The 16,896-nt window shown below is 31.1% G+C and overlaps 1 protein-coding gene and 1 long non-coding RNA gene across 14 annotated transcripts in view; both read left to right on the top strand.

The window, feature by feature from the left end:
* LOC129916489 (RNA-binding protein Musashi homolog Rbp6) overlaps positions 1-11,788 on the top strand; it is an 80,949-nt gene extending 69,161 nt beyond the window's left edge. For 9 of the 13 annotated variants that reach the window (XR_008772469.1, XR_008772464.1, XR_008772465.1 and 6 more), the window contains 3 exons: positions 4,887-5,227; positions 11,627-11,715; positions 11,772-11,788. Coding sequence is in view for 3 of the 13 variants with exons in the window: in XM_055996481.1 (XP_055852456.1) it covers positions 4,887-5,247 (361 nt within the window). In the remaining 10 variants the exon portion in view is untranslated. Of the gene's footprint in view, positions 1-2,846; positions 3,008-4,886; positions 6,439-11,626; positions 11,716-11,771 lie in introns of those variants that run through there. The other 4 variants (XR_008772471.1, XM_055996482.1, XM_055996481.1 and 1 more) reach the window with 4 other exon arrangements.
* LOC129916493 (uncharacterized) lies at positions 11,788-12,528 on the top strand. Its single transcript, XR_008772472.1, has 3 exons — positions 11,788-11,804; positions 11,876-12,255; positions 12,312-12,528. It is a non-coding gene; the product is annotated as an uncharacterized LOC129916493 (long non-coding RNA).
* Positions 12,529-16,896: the final 4,368 nt, after the last annotated feature.

Below are 16,896 nucleotides of genomic sequence, written 5' to 3'. Positions count from 1 at the left end.
TTTATTAAAGTTTAAATCAAAAATGTTTGAATTTAAATTTAAAAGTTTGCACATGCGTGTTAAAGGTTCATGCAAGCCATAATTTGTTCGGTGTGGTAGAATATTCATTAAATCCAAGCATCGGAGGCTATAAGCACCCCCTCGATAGTTAAAACCAACAGAATTAAGTAAATTTGGTGCATCAATTACGCCTGTGATTAACTGGTGAATGAAGATTATGTCATTGTTAACCCTCCTTTAAGCCAAAGTTTGAATCTGAAGGAGATTAATCCGATGTTCATAAGAAGGAAGATTATAAGGATCAGACCATGGCAGTCCTTTTAAGGCGAAACAAATGAAATTACGTTGTACTGATTCCAGTCTTACATTATGGGTCTCGTAAAAAGGAGTCCAGACTTGGGATACGTACTTAAGGTGGGGGCGTACTAAACAATTGTTGAGGGAAAGAGTCACATAAGAATCTTGAAATTCTTTTGACCAACGCTTCACAAAACCTAGCATAGAGAAGGCCTTATTCACGATGACGTTGATATGGTCGGAAAAATCAAGATTATAACTAAAACTAACCCCTAGGTCTTTAAAGCTCTGAACACGCTGTAATGTGTGTTGGGATATTTTATATTCATACAAACTAGGAGCACGTTTTTTTGAAAGTCATTGTCTGACATTTTATTGAATTCAAAACTAAGCTATTCTTACTACACCATATAGAAAAATGATTAATGTTCTCTTGCAGAAGCCTCCGATCATTAACCGATTTGATACTTTTATAAATTTTCATGTCATCTGCAGAAATGAGAATTTCGCTATGGTGAATACATAATGGGGCATCATTTATAGCTAGAATAAAAAGAAGAGGTCCTAAATGACTTCCTTGCGGAACACCTGATTTTGCGATGAACGATTTTGAGAGAGCGTCTCTGAACTTCACTTGATAAGATCTATTTTCAAGATAAGAAGAAATCCAATTAACGAAGCCTAAAGGGAAACCTAGAGTTTTTAATTTTAAACTTTATAATGTCATGGGAGAGTTGGTCAAAAGTCTTAGAATAGTCCGTATAGATACAGTCAAGTTCCTGTCCATTTTCTAACGTATTTGAACACTTATGTAAAAAAGTAAGCAAGTTTGTAACCGTCGGTCGATCGTTTTTGCATAAAGCCATGCTGTTGAATGCATATAATTCTTTTACAGTGGAACGCCAAGCTATCGCAAACAACTTGAACTCGAATATCGACTTCATTCAAAATCGCCATTTTGATTTGTCTTATAATTCTCCTGAATTAGAATAAAAATAACAAAAATAAATACAAAAATAACTGAAAAAAGATTAGTGCTATTATTTATAAACGTTGTTTAACTTTAAACAACTGCTTAGATTTGGAAAATGTCCTCAAAAACCATGTTTTTCCTATTTTATAGCTGTCAAACTTGTTGTCTAAATAAATACTGTCTTAACTTTGAATAGTGTGATATGTATTTACTTTTATTAAATGAAAAATATTTCCTACAATTTGAAAAAAGTAAAGCAGTGTTTAGGTAGAAAAAAATCTAATAAATATCCCTGTAGATGTTCATGTTCAAGAGACACTAATAGTCGGAGAGGCAACCCCGCGACCGTAGTGTTATACTTAGGTCATAAGATTAGAGGTTAAAATAGGTTTCAAATAAATGAATGAACCTTCAAAATGAAAAAAATAGGATAGCTACTTTTAAAATGGGAACTTTTATGTTGCCACCCTATTTCAATGGAAAAATTGTAACATAACTAAAACTTTGTAGTTTGGTCAAATAAAATTTTTGAAATACCAAACAAAAGAATAAACAGTGAAATAGTGAAAAATAAATACTATAAGGAATGTAGGCCTGCAAATATGAGAACCCTATTTGAATAAAAAAAACTTTTTTGAATGTTCGTCTTCAAACAAAAGAGTACAATTTTGTATACAATAAAATGCTAAACTATATACCAAACTTTAGCTGACACCCTCTTCTATCTTAAAATTTGAGTCAGGACTCAGGAGCCATTCCTAAAATACGGAAGTGTATGACAATATCGAAGTTATGGATTGTACATTTCAGTCACACTATTTGAGCAAAGTAGATACCCTGTAGGAGATCGTCAAACGATAAATCAATCGAGAAAATGTTAGAAGTGCAGACGAAGATATGACAAGTCTTAAAATGAAATACCTCGTCGGTGGAATGCCGTGACAGAAAACAAACCTTTTGCCACTAAATAGGTATTGATTTATATTTTTAGTTTATGTGTAGTTGAATAAGAAGTTGCAATTGTTTTGTCGCATGTTAATTTGAGGATACCCTATAGAATTCAGCGTAATTTATATTTTATTTATTATTATTTTGAAAATTATGTAACTTTATTTTCTTAAAATACTGAGCTTTCGCAAACTGAACAAATTGTTTAATTTTACTTTGAATTGCAACTGTTTTGTCCGATACTGTATGTTTTAGTCTTTAACTCTATCAACATTTTGGCTGAAAAAAATTAGTATTTTTAGTGTTTTTTAGTATTAGCGTAGGAATGCCGAGTACATGTCTGTATTTTAAACCTGGCACCAGACATTTTTAACAAAGAAAAAAGTCTCATCTTAAATATTATGTAAGTTTAAGGCTTCAACTCTATGAAATATCATACATTTTGGCTGAAAAAATAGTATTTTTAGTGTTTCTTTAGATAGAAGTGAGTGTCAGCTAAAGTTTGGTGTAATTATTAAGGCTTTTAGTGAATAAAAAGTAGTGTTTTTTTTTTTAATTTGAATATGGTTGCCATATTTTTAGGACAAAATTCCTAACAATATTTTATTAATTCTTTTTCACTATTTAGGCTTTTGATAATAGGGCTGCCACATAGGAGTTTCCATTTTAAAAGTGGCAAACCTCTTTAATTAATTTTCAGTGTCAACTTAACTTTCATTTGACAACAATTTTAAGCTCTAACCTTATGAGCTAAGTTACTCGACGGTCGCTGCTTGGACTATAATGAAGGTGAGTTTTGTGTATAGTTTCGCTCACAGTAAAATAGATATAATGTCTAAAAGTGTATTTCACTCGGATAGGAAAAAAAATGTTTGGCATAAACTTTATTTAAAAAAGAGAAAACTCAGAATTTTTGTTTATACATATTATATTTCGATGCAACGAAAAAAAAATTGCAAAAAGCGATAGGGAAAAACATAAAACATAAACATGCATTCTAAAAGACTTGTAGGTAAAACTTATTAGAACTCGTAAACACTGATATACATATTAATGTTTTCCTAAATATAAGAAATTGTTAGAATTTCTAAACCTATAAAATTTCTGAAACTATAAAATTTGCTTATGCTTACCAACAACTCAGGTATTCGTCTTAAAGCAACCTTACAGCACTGCCGTGTAAGCAAAAAGGTTATAAGAGTAAACAATAAAAAATGAGTGAATGAAAAAAGACATACCACCACTTTCCATAATTTTACTTAGCAAAAAGGAAAAAGGGCACATACGCTTAAGTGCCTTTTTTTACTTACGCTTACCCGCATTTTTAAAAAAAACTCTTTGTTCTTTTTTTTAATTCTTTGCATCATCCTGGGTACTGCGTTTCTGTCGGTCTTTCTGTATTTCTATATTGAACTAGAGCTCAAACTACTGCAGCGATTTTCTTCAAACATGGTAGTTACATATGTATGTATGAGTTTTCTGAGATTCCTTAGATGCGAAATTGAAATTTCATTTTTATAACCAAAATTAATGGTACCTGCAAAATTAACAAAATGAAAAAAAAAAACTGAATTTCCTCAAAAAAGGATGTAACGATTTTGATTAAAATTTTTGTGTGTAAAATCGTTCTTTCAAAGTAAAAACAAAAATAAATACTTATGGTACCTGTCATAGCACTGCTTTCTTTGTTTTGGAGTCACTCGTAATCTTTTTACTGTTTATGTTTTTAAAATGTCTTTCAAATTTTTGATTCTTATACAAAAATACAAACATAAATCAGTTTTTTCACTTAGCAAAAAGCGCACATATCCACTTCTTAGGTGTTTTACTAAGCAAAAAGGACGTATGTCACTTTTCTCACAAAATATCAAAAATTAGGACTACCATAAGATGCGAAAACAAGGGAAGGGTAACTGTGTTCGTTGTCTTCATCAATAAACAAGTTTGGACTTCGTGACAGTTGAAGAAATGGACATGATTACCGCCTAGCTTTCTATAAATGCATAGACATTTTAGACACCAGTTTATGTTAGACTGGGGTTTATTCAATGTTATTTGAATAGGATAAACCCCATTCTTTCTTAGAATCGGCTTATGAATTAGATATGGCCCATTCAATTCAACTGTGCAAAGTAATTATGCGGATTCACAAACCGCATAAACTTCCGCCTGAAAGACTACAAAAGTTCGGGAGTTTTATTGACCTGTTAATGTTAGAGTTACCTGAAAAGGTACCTAACACTACTCCTTTGGACCCGTCCGTATATACCAAAACTTATCTTCATTGATGACCCGGTTTGCTTCCGTGAGTTGTCTTGACGGGAAATCCGTTAGCGCAACTGGTTTAAAATCACTGTACGGGAGAATGTAGTTTTTGAATGTTACTATCAGTTATCAAAAAAAAATCAATCAAAAATCGCAAGATCTTTCATGGAAAGCTCAACCGGGAAAAATGAATGAAAAATCTGCGTACGTGTAGTTGAAAATAATAGCTGTGTTTTATTTTCCTCATGATTTTTTTTTTTGTTGTTGTTGTTTCGCAAATAAATACAATTTTCTGATCTGGATCACGAGAAAAATAAAACACAGCTAATGTTTAAATATTAATAATATTAATATTTTCAGTAAAAATTTTAAAATCTGTATAATATTCCTTTTATTTATTTAGGTATGCACCATATCCAATTCCAGCTAGCGCTGCAGCAGCAGTTGCGGCTGCTCAACAACATCAGCAACATCATCACCATCAGCAACAACAAAATGCCGTCAATCAGCATACGGCTAATCAAGCAACAAATCATGCAGCAGTAGCGGCAAATACAGCTGCTCATGCAGCGAACTCAGCAGCACATGTTGCGGCTGCGCAACAGGCAGCTCTAGTTGCATCAAATCCAATGAATGCTCATGCAGCAGTAGCCGCAGCAGCTACTGGTAATCCATATCAAAGCTATGCTTTAGCGAATGTCGATATGTCAAGCTTTCAAGGCGTTGACTGGGGATCAATGTACGGTATGGGAATGTATGTTTAGGGGTAGTGAGTTGCTACTTCAAAATGGTATTTAAAAAGTCAAAAGTATGTAGTTTGTTTGCATAATTAACATTTTTTTTTTAGTTATTTTTGTTTAACTTGCCTGAATTCAAAGAATTTTCTTAATCTCTTAAAAAACAAAAAATTAAAAGTATTTTAGGTTTATAATTTTTGTAAAATAACTAAGCGAATTAATTTACCAAATTACAAATAATGCAGACACTGGCAATTCTGGCAGGACTTATCTGAATTTTTACAAGTAAATTAATTTTTAAGAAGTAATAATCTTACTACACACTCACACATCTCTAATTAAGTAAACAAAATTAAGTTCAAACTTAATTTTTTTTTAATTATAAGAATATAATTATGAACAAACAAAAAAAAAAAAAAAAACATCTCAAAACCACCGATTGTGATTGCGATTGATTCCAATATGAAAGAATTAAAAAAACAAAAAAAAAAATACCGTAGAAAAAGTGCATACCAAATTGTATTTACCTTTTTTCTTAAAAAAAAAACAAAAAAAAAATCACTATTAAAGGTACTTAATAAGAAATAACAAAACAAAAAAATATTATCTGTAGAAACTATTATCTTTCAGACTGACTGATTAACAATTGATTTCAGACTACACCATAAAGTATAACGCAATAGATACTAGAATAAGGATTTTAATTTTGTTTGATTAGCTGTAGTGTTTTGAAATAAACTGTTGTTATGTGTTGATAAAAAAAAAATAATATTTCTTATAACCAAAACTAAAGAAATTATCATGTATACCATATTCGACAGATTGAGAAATTTCACTATCGTTATTATTAATTATTATCATGTGTCCCTTCGACTTCTTATAATCTCCTTAAGACCTAGCTTAAGAAACAAAAAAAAATTAAAAAATCATGACATGGGCATTACACAAATAATTACAAACATTTTTAAATTTTTCCTTCAAACTTTGTCTAACGTGTTATTTCATACAAACATTTCCAATATCAGTATTTTTTAAAAAAAAATTATTTTGTAGTAATAAATGATTCAGTTGAATGTTTTTTTTTTTATTAATTAATTATATTATTAACTTAATATTTAAATTTGTCTGCTTAAAAATATATATCTATTTGGGTTTTTCTTTCTATTGCGGTAAAAAAAAAACTGAAAAGAATAACAAAATATCTAGTAGTTATTAATATTTTTAGCTACTTGTTTAATATTGTAAATATTTGGCAGAAATAAATGTATTTAAACATGTTGTTTTAGAACGCCTTTTTAAATTTTTGTATTCACAACTTTTTTCTTAGAAGATACTCATAGATGAAACGTTGAATTTATTTAAATACTGCTGTAAAACATGACAATCTGAAAAAAAAGTAAAAAATGAAATTAATTTTTTTTTAAGGAAATATGAATTTATTACTTTTTTTTGCAGCATTCCACATGTATGAAATAAATGTTTTTGTTTTTTATGGTTTCCAATGATTAAATGAACTGAGAGTTGTTGTAAATTAATTTTGATGGGAAATATAAAACTTCTTATTATTATTACTATTAATCGTGAGGAAGTGAAATTAAGGATTGATTTGAAATCGAAAACTAAAAGCTAGATCCAGCAATTGGCGTGCTTTTTTTTGGTATAGGTATCCGTATTCGCAGTGGGAGCTTACATGTATTAGAAAAACTACTCGCAACTGCCGATAATAGAATCTAGTTGCGGATAAAATTTTCGAGTGTCGAATATTTTATAAAAATATTCGTAGCATTGATTACTCTAGGATATGTTCATCGTGTGGTGGAGTAGAGTAATAGTTTAAACAAGTTCTATGAAGCAAATGTATGAGCACATTTACAATGAACGATTTCAAGAGTGGTGTTATTTTTTTCTGTAACTGAAGCGATTGGAAGGAAAAAATCTTCGCGCCCTCAACTTTCCTAAAGGCTCAACTATAAAAGCCATGAGCTCCTCACCATGAATACAAGCGCGGGCAACTCTGACATATTTTCTATCATTCGTGTTAAATATCAAGTTAAATTAAACAAAAAAATATTTCTAATAGCCTGTCTCGACTAGAACAAATGAGATTATTTCGTTCAAATTAGCTTCTAAATGAAATAATATGCACTAAAAGTATGTATGCATGTATGTTCATTATTTAGGTTTTTTTTTCGAGAAACAAGTTCCTAGGTGGAAAAAATTGTTTTTAAATAATAAAAAAAACTCCTAATTTCTTCAGATTTTTATTTTGACGTTAGATGGCGTCCCAAGAGGGTTTAAATTTTTTCTCATTTGAAATAGCTACATATGTATAATGTTTTCCTATGAGACTATTTTTTTAGATATAGCCTTTAAGCAAAAATTAGATATAGCCTTAAAGTATAAATTTTTGATGGGGTTCTTGTCTTCATTAAACACCGTTTTCAAAAAGGTATAAACCATTTTTCTAGAACTAGGGGTTTAGTCAGGACATGCATATTTTTTTGGGTTCATTAAAGAGAGCATGTTTTATTAAAACAAACATATGAGTAGAATGAAAAATAAAATTACAACACAAAAAAAAAGCATGCATGTCCTGACTAAACCCCTAGTCTTAGAAAAATGGTTTATACCTTTTTGAAAACGGTGTTTAATGAAGACAAGAACCTCATCAAAAAATTTTACTTTAAGGCTATATTTAAAAAAATACCCTCCTAATTTCATTTTTATTTATTTTAAAAGCCGTGAGATGAAATCTCATTTATGACTTAAAAACTATATAAACAAAATTCTATTCATATTTACATATTTACAAACATTTTTGCAAAATGTTTAATAAAAAAAAATTATTAACTTAAAATAAGAAAAGAAAACTAGTATCTTTGAAAAATTATTTAATATACGAATAAAGCGTGAAAACGCAAAGCTGTGTATGGATTTTTTATATGTTCAAGTAAGGAGCTGCTAAAATTATTGAAGCTATTCATACTTTTTATTTGAACTGGCAAACTGTTCCAAATATTTCAAATGAGAAAAAATTTAACTCTCTTGGGGCGCCATTTAGCTCTAATGTTCATGTATGTTCAAAGCTAACATATAATATTGTCAAATTAGGCAAAAAGAAGGGTAAGCCTAGAAATATAAATATCTCTGTTTGGATATTCTGTAACATATCTCAAAAGTCAAGAAAAAGGTCCCCGGAAAGTCGCGATTTTTAATCCGGCAAGTCGCAATTTTCAACCAACCTGGAAGTGCAGGTTGGTTGGTAATGTGTTTTAGAAAAAATATTTTCTCGTGTTTTCACCATGAGACACATAAACTGGAACTCAGGGTACTTTTAAATGCCAAATCCAAAGAGGCCAATACTAATACCGACGAACAACCATAGCGAAAGTTATGGTAATTTTTAGGATTTTGTAGTATATTATGAGTATTGGGAGTACCTATAACAGTAAAATTATCATCGAAAAGCCATTAGATGGGATGGTAAATTGATTAAAACAAAATCTAAAATATTTCATAAACATCTTAAAGTTAATAAACGGTTTAGAGGTGTTTTTAATGAGGAGTATTTAGTGTACGTACTGCGTGGCAAAAATATCAATATCAATCGTTGAACACAATGTCAATTATGAAAATGAGTAAAAATCTTAAAAAGATGTTATAAAAATATCTTTAGTAAAAATTAGTTTGTTTAGGTGCAGATAAAATATAGTTTTTTTGGACTGAGTTTTAATTTAGGATATTCTACGTAGGTTTTTTCTTTAATCTTAACAAATCTATGTATGTATATTAATTACCTAATACTTAAATTTACTTTTTTAAGAGCTCATTATATATTTTGGTTTTCCAATAGAAAAAAAAACAATTTTTTATCTAAGAGTTACAGTTTTTACCTAAAAGAAAAAGTAGACAAAAATTTGTACCTAGATCCCTTTTCGAAAAAAAAAAAAAAAAATAGGTACAAATTTAAAACTAGGAACTTTTTAAATAAAATAGACTTTTCCAACATATACACATAAAACTAGTTATATGGTAAGTATCATTTATTTTGGTAAAATAAATCAATATTTTCCTAGAAAAGGGTGGACAAACGATGGTTTTTGGTATGTACATATGTATCAAGAACTCCAGGTATACAAACGACGATTTTTATTCTGAATCCGAATTGCTTCGTAGGGGGAGGCCATGCCGAAAAAATGTACATAAGTATTGATAGGATAAACATGAAAATGTGCTAATTGAATTTAACTTTAAATATTTCGAAAATTAATAGAATTGTGTCAGTGAAAATTATATAATGAGGAAAATGTGTATGGCTGAATTCATTAACGCAGTAGAAGCACAGCCCGACTCAGGACAACACGACTTTGTACACCCCGACTCACGACAGCCCGACTCAACCCACAGCCCGACTCAACCCACAGCCCGACTCATCGCAACTCGACTCAGGTAAGAACTCGACCTGAGTCGAGTTGCGATGAGTCGGGTTATCTTGAGTCGGGCTATGGGTTGAGTCGGGCTGTCGTGAGTCGTGTTGTCCTGAGTCGGGCTATACCCTTCCCCATTAACGCATCAAAAATTTGGAACCAAAATATTTCTGGTGCAAACGTGATGCTTTGTAGGTAAGGTAGTGTTTCTTTCCATACAAAAAATTGTGATGCGTTTATGAATTCAGCCTATGGCAACAAGAAATGCGAAACTATTAGGGTTTTCGTGCAATAACAGTATTTTTTTGCAATATTTAGCGAAGAAAAACGAATAGATTATTATTCAAACACCTAAAAAAATAGAAAATACTCGTAGCTTAAGTTTTTTTGGTTTAATTCGTTAAAAACTAACGGTTGATACATAGTAAAAAAAATAACCATATACAAGAAAAACTTAGATCTAGTGTACAATATGTATTGTTTTCAATAAACAATTTTTTTCCTTTAGTTAAGTGATCTTACATTGTTATTGCTGGAATAAATTATATTGTTTTTTTTTTTTTTTTTTTTTTTAAATATAGTAGTTAAAAGATTTGGCCCCAATTTATTTAGTCTCCATCATATTTAAAATCCCTTTTTAAAATATTAGAAAGCTGTTATATTGCATACACATTTAAAAATTCACTCTCAAATGGCGACTCTAAATTTAATGGTGTATGACTAAATACAAACTGGGAAGTGCCTTCTCAAACTATAATGACTATAGCAATGAAATTAAATCGACAGAGGATCAATATGGAGCTGAAAAAATAGATAAACTCTGTGACTCTTTAGAGATGGAAGATTTATTAATTGAATATGTTGAACGTAAGGTGAAAAGATAATTCGATTCGACAATGGTATGAATCTTAAGCAAAATCTCATAGATCTTCTTTGAACGAAATCCAATCTATTTTATGAATCGCGTAAAATGCGCCCATACAACATAACCATACTCTAAGAAGAATCTTACGTATGAGACATAAAGAGTATTTATAAAACATTATAACGAAATTCTCGAGCAAATCTTTTAATAAAACCAAGAGTCATGTTAGACTTGATAATAATATGGTTAACAAAATGTAATTTTGAGTTCAACACTATCCCAAGGTCAGTAAGACTATACAAATTACGATGTTGACAAATTAATCGACCTTATCCCGAAAAAAACAAAACAAATTCCGATCGTAGTGACGATTTGTATGAAATTTTCCATTACGAACGGATTCCGTGATTGTTTTTGTTTTCGGGAATCGTAGCAAATTTCCGATACGAATGGAATTCGTGATAAGGCCGAACAGCATATTTATAGACAATCACATATTTCTTGCGTATAGAAGACATTCTTTTTACACTTGTAAATATTTGAAACTTTATTGCACCATTCCCAGAAACTTTGAAGGTCTTTGTTTAAAAGATCACAGTCTTCTACAGGGATGATTGTACGAAAAATACACACAAAAAAGACACATACCTACAATTAACTAGGACGGAATATCATTAATATATAGTACAAATAATAACGGACCAAGGTGGGTACCCTGGGGTAGCCACCATTCAGAACATTTAAAAGTATATGAAGGCAAAGCTTGTCGAATGCTTTGCTAAAGTCATTAAAAATACAGTCAACTTGTTTTTTGCAATTAGACTTCTTTTCCGCCTTTGTACATAGTGAAAATCTAAGAAATTTATATGTAAAAATAACAATAACTTAACTCCCGGGTGGTTAGATGCAAAGCCCCGAGAATTATCGGAAATTAACTCTTTGAACGGGGTAGAACAAAAAATTGGTTTAGTTATCGATAATTTGTATTTAAATTGTTTATAAATATTTTTCATAAATGAATAATTTATTGTAGTACCTATTGTCATAAATTCTGATATTTTATTCATTCATATTCGTGTGACGCACAATACTACTCTTTTTCTTTTAAAAATAGAATATAATTGTGAAAATGGAAATAGCTGACAAAAAATTAAATAATTGGCTGCAGATACGAGGATATACATTAATGTTGTACAACTTCATGTAACAGAGATTAACTCTTCTATATAAACATAAATAATTTTAAATCTTTTTAATAGCAATAGGCCGACAAAATAAAAACAGCGAAAACGGTTGGTTTTTTTTGCCCTTTGATCTTCAATTTGGAAAACTTTTATTCCTGGTACTTAAATTTTTAAAACAGGCTAAAGACGGTTTATCGGAAATCGATTTAAAAATAAATGCTCTATCGTAGGCATTGGAAGATGACCATATCAAAACACGACACTGTATATCCTAAGTTGTTCCTGAAAAAAGAGAAATCAGAGGAGCTTATAGAAATTACTTAATTGGCTGCGTTCTATGTTTCGAAGACAGGTGTACGAGCAGAAAATTATCGAAAATGAATTTATCCTGGTTGTTATTGCATGTCTACAGATTTCGGTATTCAGAATGTCTTCAAAAAATGAGCTCCAGTGAGTAAACTCAATTCAAATCAAACGTTATCAATTCAAAATTGTTCTGTCCCATTTATGTGATATTAGACCTTTTTAATTAGGTGGCAGTAATCTTAGCTGAATAATGGTTAGTTAAAATAATTCGTCAAGTAATTTTGACTAACAAATATCATTTCATTTCAGACTTACTGGAAAAATTCTAAAATCACAGTCTGCCGTGCTTTGAAGCTGGCAAGTATTGGTGCTTTAAACATAAACCCATGTTCAGACAGATACATCACGTATGGCCAAAACAAAACCCATCACGTTGAAGAAGTTTACAAAGCTGGGTACTCTTTCATCAATGTTAATACCAAGTCCTGATCGCTTGGAAGTTAATTTAATGTCCTTTGATTTTTATAAACTTAAACGTTTTAATTTATCTAAAAACGATTTTAAACAAATATTGTTATCCTGTTAATTGTTATTTTTATTGTTTTTTTTTTCTGTTATACATACATATATCTGTTTTCTATTCATACATAACAAAAATCTTAGCCTAAACTTTTAAAACAACTTAGACATAACACATAAGTTGATAAATAAATAAATAAATTTAAGCTGCGCACAAGTCGGCTGAAATTCTTGAATACATATGTATTAGCTGGGCTAAAATTTGAAAAGATTTTTGTATAGGAGCTTAAATTCATCCCTATATGAATACTAGGGTTTAATCGGAAGCTGTCAATCTCCACCATAAGAGCCGGTTTTTCACAAGGATCCAAACTAGAGCCATTCAAATATTCACCTGGGACCGGACCTGTGGGCTGATTATGAAATACGAAGTCGATCGTTGAAGATTCCATATCTCCTTTTTGACTCATCTCGAATTGCTCGCGAATATTTCCAATATTCCAGCCAAAAAACAGCCGAAGCAAATATTTCCAAAAGAAAGCCGGATTCATTAGATTTGTTTGGGCCTGGCTACACAGTGTTGTGCCCAATCACGTTCCAATTCACATTTTCTAGGAACAAACTGACTGGTTAGGTGATTGAAAAATCACCGTGTAGCCCGGCACTTTTGTAATGTCTATGAAATTTTAGCAAAAAACTGTAGCAAAAATTTCTTTTGCCAGTCGTAAATCGATGGGAAGGTTAAACGATAGAGTAGACGAAAGCGAAAATAATAATACAAAACTTTACATTCGCCTCCTTAAACGATCGAATTCGTATGGACGCTCTCTATCCCTATCTTTTTCTACTGATTAAATAGAGACGGCGATAGTCAAAACGTTAACGTATGATCGTAATCGTGTGCCGTGATTCGAACCCCAGGCTACTGAGAACGTGGATAACCTTTTCTCTGCCTTTGATTCCCCAACATACGAAAATTCTATATCCTCGATACTAGTTGGAGTTTTACAAGCGTTGGGGTTTAAAAATAAACTGCCAAATTAGAACTAGTGCGAGTACTCAAATCATAGCGATAACAATTGAATCATTTATTTGCAAAATATGATAAGTCCACTTTTTTCAAAATTCGTTTTTTTGACTAAATTTGTACTCCAGGGATAACCACGTCTGTCTTTAAAATATGAAGTATCTACTCAATCTATATCCGATTTTACAGCTACGCGAAATATTTTTTTAGTATCAAAAACAGAATAAGTCCCGGACTTATCATCTTTTGAAAATAAACAACAGCTTCTTTTTGTGTAAATGGTATATTAGATTAATGGCTGAAAATCTTAAGTTTAAAGCTACTTTAAAGTTAAATAAGCAGTCCGGACATTGTATTTTATTCTCAAATACAATTGTTTGATAGATTGGAGCTAAAAGCAAAATTGCATATCCATTTAAAACCAATTTCACATCCGTTTATTTTCAAAGTATGATAAGTCCAAAAGCGTTTTTATTTTTTATCTTTTGAGCTATCGATCCAAAAATTAAAAACGAAACGGTATTTTGTAGCTAGGCAAGAGTTCTACAGAATATATTTTTTATAAATTTTTCTACGCATATTAAAAGAAAATAGAACGTTTTTTTCTTCTCCTGAAAAATTTAAAATCATGGACTTATCATGTTTTGCAAATAAATGATTCAATTGCCCAAAGCATGAAATACACGAGAAAACCACAGATCTAGAACGGCATTTTTGTTTAAGTTTTTTTAGTAAGCGAAGCATTGGAAGTATTAAACTGAATCATCACAAATAAGAAAATTTACCAGCGGTAAAGCTTCTTTCATAAACAGCACTTTTTTCTATGTTTTTATGAAAGATCTTAAAAAAGGTGTTGTGTTCTTTAGTTTTGTGTGTATACGGAGAAAACCAGACCACATAGATTTAAGGGGATCGCACCTTAATTTAATGTCGAATTCCTTTCAATTTTTAGAATCGCCTCAAAAAAATGGAATTTTTGGTGTTAAAAAGGAACATGAAAACAAACCGAATTCTTTTTGCGATTGTGTGTGTGTCATTTGACAACAATTTTTACACGAACGTCAAGCTGAAATCAAAACAATTTCTGTAAAATAAAACCAAAAGTTCCTTTGATCAATAATTTTGTTTATTTGCTTCGGTAATATAAATTTAATTTAATCCAAATCAATAGGAAATTGCAGATATTATTAAGATCTGAATGAAGATGAAGTAAAAGGTTAATTATTTGGCCGTATGCTGTGGTTTTACAGAGAAAAAAATTTCCTGAAGATAATCACGAGAAGAAAAGTCACAGTAATTTGACTTTTTCACAAGAACTATGCCAAGAAAAATTATATTTTGATCGCACATTGTTTTTTTTTTATTTATTTCATAATTTTCCGCAATAAAACACGATATTCCATTATAATTTACTCCTTATTTGAAGTTGGTATTCCCAAATAAACAAACAACACGAAGGAATCTTTCAGCTTGACGTTTGAGAAATGTCAAATGTTCCAAGTGTGTGTGCAAATCCGTGTAAATCTCTCAAAAAAGAGGGATTAAAAAAAATTCGAATTCTGCTTCGTTTGAGGCGAATTTTTTTTCTATGGAACATGATTTTCAGAAAAAATTCGCTTCGAGATCGCCGAAAATTCGATTTTTGCATTGAAAGGAATTCGACATAAGCGGATTTCTGCATAGTTTTTTGCTAAGATGACTTTCACCTTAAATTCAGGTGGTATCACCTTAAATTAAGGTGACAAGTCACATTAATTTGTTGAATGCGCAAATTAAAAAAAAAAAAAACTTGCAGCCACCGGGGATCTAACCTACAACTGTTGGGTTACTAGGCAATTGCCTTACCACTGAGCTATCTCAGTGTTGGAAATGAGTATGATAATATATACTATAATTTTATTATTTTTATTTTTGGTCGGTTTTTTTAAGATGAACATTCACATTAAAATAAGATGAAGTTTACATTAAATTTTACTGAGTTTAAGCGGAATCACCTTATTTTAAGAGGATATCACCTTATTTTATGGTGGTGAAATTTAATGTACGCATCATCTTATTTTAAGGTGACACTTTTTTCTCCGTGTAGCCTGGTACGCAGCTCGCGCTAAATTTAAGCTCCCATACAAATTATCGAAAAATTTTATCTGAGCTAAAATGGATCCCATACAAATTATCGATAACTTGTATGGGAATTTTATTTCGGCTAAAATTTAGCTCCAACTGCGTACCAGGACTTAGTGAAAACATACTATTAATTGGGTCCTATCGTGAATTTTTGAATCTCTATGAACATTTTGTTCCCCTCTGTATATTTTTTTGCAACCGTGAATCTCACTAGCAATTTGTTTCCCCTGGAAAATTGATTGCCGATACCAATAAATTACGAGGGATACTTTTTATGATCATTCTCATTCTTAAAACATTCTCAGGTAAATTTTCACTCACGATCCCCATACTAGCAGAAGCAGTGTGTCCCAGGTGTAAGAAAACAAGAACCCCAACACCCACAGTACACATAATAAGGTAATATATTCCGAACGTTGTCAAAATTTGTTTGTCAAAAATGGGCACCAATCTGTCAGGTCGGCCTTTAATTTTTATATTTCAATCGCAGTAAACAGGAAATTTGTTTTTGTTTTAATTTATAAAATGTCACTTAAAAATATTATAAATTGAAAAATAACAAATTTTCTTCGTGTTTCATCGCGGAAAATGGTAAATAGTTGTTTACAAATTAGTAGTGTGCGTGGTTTATCGGTTTTTGTGCGTTTTTCGTCGGTATTTCAAACAATTAAGAATTCGGTAGCTGACATTGGTCGCCAAAGTGTCATGTTTTGACAATCTGGCGACCAATGTCAGTTCGGAATATATTACCTTTTTATGTGTACTGTGCCCAACACCAGCCATTTTGATGACGTCATACGTATTATAAAATAAATGCGAACACCGCCTTACAGATTAAAGGCAGTCGCAGTCATATTTGAATGTCTTATCTATGGAAAGCAAAAAAAAAATACAAGACTTAACCATAGACAAACAAATACCAGGACTATAAATTTTCGTATGTTTAATCTATGGAGCATCGACAACCTATACCAAAACTGGAAACTGAGTAGTCAAATGACGTTTGCCTACAACCCTTCAAGCAAGAAAACTGAGTTCAACAAAGACTGATGGCGGAGTCCCTCAGAACGCGAAAAAAGAGGTTGCACTCACACACTTGCAACTTTTTGTGTATGAACACAAAAGTCGAAGGAGAAGCGTGGTGAAAAATGCGAAAAGGAGAACTGACGAAAGAAAGACAAAGGCAAGAAAATGACAAAGCGCCATTTTGTTATTTATTTGTTA

This window comes from Episyrphus balteatus, chromosome 3 (genome assembly GCF_945859705.1).
Source record: "Episyrphus balteatus chromosome 3, idEpiBalt1.1, whole genome shotgun sequence".
NCBI lineage: Eukaryota > Metazoa > Arthropoda > Insecta > Diptera > Syrphidae > Episyrphus > Episyrphus balteatus.
The sequence above is the reverse complement of the archived record's forward strand: the minus strand, read 5'-3'. Positions and strand labels throughout refer to the sequence as shown.